Source organism: Salarias fasciatus, chromosome 7 (assembly GCF_902148845.1).
Source record: "Salarias fasciatus chromosome 7, fSalaFa1.1, whole genome shotgun sequence".
Lineage (NCBI taxonomy): Eukaryota > Metazoa > Chordata > Actinopteri > Blenniiformes > Blenniidae > Salarias > Salarias fasciatus.
The window spans coordinates 1,679,636-1,683,921 of NC_043751.1; the positions used below are offsets into that span (position 1 = coordinate 1,679,636).

A 4,286-nucleotide genomic window follows, 5' to 3' on the forward strand; every position below is an offset into this window, starting at 1 on the left:
ACGGTCACTGTTAGGGCTGGCTGGTGTGTGTGTGTGTGTGTGTGTGTGTGTGTCTGCACCACCCTCTTCCCAGACTTCAGGCCTGCACAGAGCCACAGCGCCCTCTGGGCCTCGGCTGCTGTCATTACAGGCAGGACGGCATCAGGAAGCGTCTGGCTTCATCTTTCCAGCCACTCAGGGGTTTTTAGGACTCTGTCTCTCCTGACAGACGGAGGAAGCATCAGAAGACTCTTAGAGACATGAAGATGTGAGTAAAGCAGAAGCATCCCGGCAGAGTGAGAAGACGCTGGAGCACCGAGTCACTCAGGAGCTTTATTTACACGGAATCATTATTCAAAAATAGAAATCCTTCTGAAAGAGTCAGAACTTCTCCTCAGACTGCAGCCATGAGCTGACCAGTGCATTTACAAAAACAGGAAACTACAAAAAAACCATCCACACGTCTCCTCGGGTCAGTTCTGTTCCGCACGACGTTCCAGCAGCTGAAGGTTCTCCGGTTCTCCTGCGGAGCCTCTCAGGCTGTGAGGAACGCAGTGAAGGGAGGAGGAGGAGTCTGTAGTTCGATTCCTCCTCCGGTCCGTCTGCCTGAGTCTTCCAGCTCGTCCTGAGGAGGAGTCAAACGACACGGTCAGCAAACCAGGCCACGCCTCCAGCAGCTCCGCCACACGCACACACACACAGACACACACAGACACACACAGACACACACACACACACACACCCCGGCGCGCTCAGTCGTCCGGCTCCGTCACACACTGCTCCACGATGTCCCTCAGGTTGGGGTTCTCCATGGCGGCCGCCACGCGCTCCTTATCGTTGATCTGTTTGTTGACTGGAGACGGGAGGAGACGTCAGGAAAACCTCCCCGACTCTTCCTTTGAACATTTCAGTCTTTGTTTTTTAATTTTCAGCTCCATGTAGCTTTACAAATGCTAAAGATGTATTTCTAACTCTGCATCACATCCCAGCATGAAGGAAAACTAAAACACACTGAAGCAAACGGAGGAAAAAGCCCCACAGCGAACAATCAAATACTTCAAACTGCAAACAGAAACACGAAATCCACAAGAAAAGTTTTCATTTTTAGCAGTTTCCCAAACTGCTAAAAATGTAATAAAAATGAAGTAGTTGTAAACTGTAGTCATGAAACTTAAAGCGTTAAAGAAGAACCGACCTCTGGGATCACTGCAGTCCAGGATTTCTGTTCTCACACTAAAATGACTGTATTTTTACTTTTACTGTAAATCCTCAGCGCTGCTGAAAGCAATGAAATACCCCGATTCTCCAGACGGCTCGAAACAAACCTGCCTCAGGTAAAAATGAGGAAATGAAACCGTTCTTAAGAACCAGAGGTTTAACTGGTTCGGATATCTAGAAGAACAAAAAGTAGCACAAATGGAAGGTACAGAGCAGAGTAACGCAGATGCTGGAGGTTAAATCCAGAATAAATCCTCTGCAGGTCAACAAGCCGTCTGGAGAACCTCCAGTCTGCTCTGAAGCTGCCTGCTTCTGAGTTTCTTCACAGCTGTTGGTGGAAAACTTTTCCCTTTGCCAAGATCCCAGTAAACACATCAGCAAGAAAGGAGAGGAACGACACTCACTGTCCTCCTCGGTGGAATGGGTTCCTTCTGAGATGTAGATCTCCAGCTGAAAGACACAAAGTCACTGATGTTAGCAGAGAAGGGTCCAGAGAGAAGGTTCTAGAAGGTTCTAGAGAGAAGGTTCTAGAAGGTTCTAGAGAGAAGGTTCTAGAAGGTTCTAGAGAGAAGGGTCCACAGCGGGAGATAAAACGGCTCCAGATAAAAGTCAAACAGAGACGAGCGACGACAGAAAAACTGATGTCAAGGTGAGAAAAAGCCCCACGCCGAATTCTGTGATTAATGACCATCGAAAACATTAATCTGTAGTCGTCCCTACAATAGTTAATCATGATTAATGGGATTAATTCTGACAGTCCCAGTAAAAACCAGACAGAAAAGACGCAGCAGCACCGTTTCCTGGTCGCAGCTGCTGATCGGAGATGAAGCATCAAACCCACCGTGAAGGCCAGAGAACATGAGCGCCGCTTCTCCAAAAACTACACAAGGTTCTACTGACGGCAGCAGCTGCTGCTTCCAAACCCAGAGCTCTGCAGGAAGTGTGTGTTTCACACTCACCTTGTGTTTGAAAGGCAAGCATCGCTGAAGCTTCACTTGTAAACACAAACCTGCAGACACAGAAAACGCCGATCAGACGGGGGAGTGGAGCAGCACACAGTTCCCACGACGAACAGCTGGAACTCGGTCATGCCACAGCAAATATAAAGATCAGGTTCTGCTCCCATCAGGCCTGGAGTTTAATTCCAACAGCAGAAAGCGTCAGAAGAGGAGCAGGTTGCTGAATTTGTTGTTTCTGTCTGTTGGACTTCGGGAGAAGTTCACCTCTGAAAACCAGAGAAGTGTGTGACAGATATTTAAATCCACTCTGGTGCGAGTCGCAGTGTTTTGTGATGGTCTCTGGGGAGCTGCTGCTCACTGGACAGAGAGAGAAGGAATCCGATCTGCAGCGTCTGTCAGAAGGAGAGAACCTCCTCTGTGACCGCCTTAAAGCGTCGAAGGTTTTATCTACATGGACTAAAATCTCCAGCAGCAGCAGCATTTACACATGGAGACTGGAGAAACGGTTATTTCAGTCCATCTGTTGGTGTTTTGAGGAGATTATATTCCCCAGACGGCTGCAGGGAGATAACGTCCAGGCGCTTCATGCTCTCCACCTTCACCAAGAGCCCGGCGAAGTCTGCTTTTACAGCTGGAAACAGAAAGAAAGCCGCGACTCACCGATCAGAGTGGCCAGCGAGCAGTGAGGAACCGTGGGAGAGAACTTGATGATGATGAGGAACTCGTCCTCCCGGAGCTCCTGCACCTCCACACACTTCTCCGTCACCACCTCCAGCTCCTCCAGGGTGTTGGGCTTCTCCGGGTCCCGGATCGACCGGATCACATCTGGCACAAGCAGGACAGAGACCGGGACCGTGAGACTGCCTCTCAGACCAGGACTCCTCTCCTCACGGAGGAGGTCCAGTCAAAATCCAGAATATCACTTCTCTGACCCACAAATCCAGTACAGTCTGCAAGTGTCACAGCAAGGCTTGCTTTAGAGTTTTAACTGGCTGTAATTAAACAGAATTATGTTACAAATATGTGTTTTAATCAATTAATCATGGATTATCTTCAAAACTAAAAGGACACTATCATGGTGAGAAAAGGTATGCGCTTGATCAGGATTTTACAAAAAATAAAGCATATTTATTAATAAAGAAATAAAGATAATACAGCATATCAGCATGACCAGGCGACAGGAGATAGTTTAGTTAACAGACTATTCAACCACTCCATTAAATGAGTCTGTCAGGGTTAGTTTCGTATCAAAATAAAGGCCATTTCTCCGAGTTCGACTGGGATCAGATGTTTTTCCCTGCTTCCCAGTTACTCCTGAAGTAAGTCAGACAGCAAATTTTATTTGTGGCACTTTTCACAGAGCAACCGCCACAAAGTGCTTCACAGTGGTAGAGAACCATTTACGGGTAAATCAAAAACCGAGATATAAGGACACACATATGAGCAGAGCTGCGAGAATGAAAGCTACGAATATGTGACAATTTTTCTTTCTTACGCGTGTTTGGGTGAAAACTATCCCAAATGATTTAGTGCAATCGCTCAAAAACAGATTTCTGCACTTGAGGTTTATTGGGCGATCATCAGGACTCATAATCATTAAATGATATTCCCATCTCGGATTGCTCAGTTTGCTGAACTTCCCTCCGCGGGCCCTCGACACTTACCGTACACTTCCAGCGCTTTCTCCTCCATTTTTTGGATCCTCAGGACATTCCTCTTGTCCACAAGTCCAGACAGCTGCAAGACTTTAGAGACAGTTATCGATACGAGGCTTAACACTGCTGCCATAGTTCGATAAACTCCATAATAATAAAAAATAAACAACCGAGACCGACCACCGTGACTTTGACAGGAAGACAGATACCTCCGTCGGAGGAGCAGCGCTCTGCGTTCAACAGATCTCAAACTGTGTGGATAAGCTAAACCAGGCGCGACGAGCCCTGAGAGCGAGTGGTGGATAGTGTTGAGATTTTGGGTCTCTGTAGCAGCCAATCACAGCTTTGCCTCACTTCCGCTTACAGTAGTTTGTGTTCAGACAAAAGCAATCAAACGACAGGATGACGCCGACTTTTCATTTGAAACATAAATTAGATTCATTTTTTGAATGAATTAAAATAAATAATAGAGGAA

The 4,286-nt window shown here is 47.0% G+C and overlaps 1 protein-coding gene across 1 annotated transcript; it reads right to left on the bottom strand.

Moving 5' to 3' along the window:
* Positions 1 to 287: 287 nt before the first annotated feature.
* On the bottom strand, positions 288 to 4,053 carry ciao2a (cytosolic iron-sulfur assembly component 2A). Its single transcript, XM_030096349.1, has 6 exons — positions 3,821 to 4,053; positions 2,817 to 2,981; positions 2,157 to 2,206; positions 1,602 to 1,647; positions 722 to 832; positions 288 to 604 (listed from the first exon to the last, which is right to left on the bottom strand). Exons 1-5 carry the CDS (start codon positions 3,942 to 3,944, stop codon positions 732 to 734), a joined length of 486 nt encoding a protein of 161 aa, XP_029952209.1. The 5' UTR covers positions 3,945 to 4,053; the 3' UTR covers positions 288 to 604; positions 722 to 731.
* Between the last annotated feature and the right edge of the window lie 233 nt (positions 4,054 to 4,286).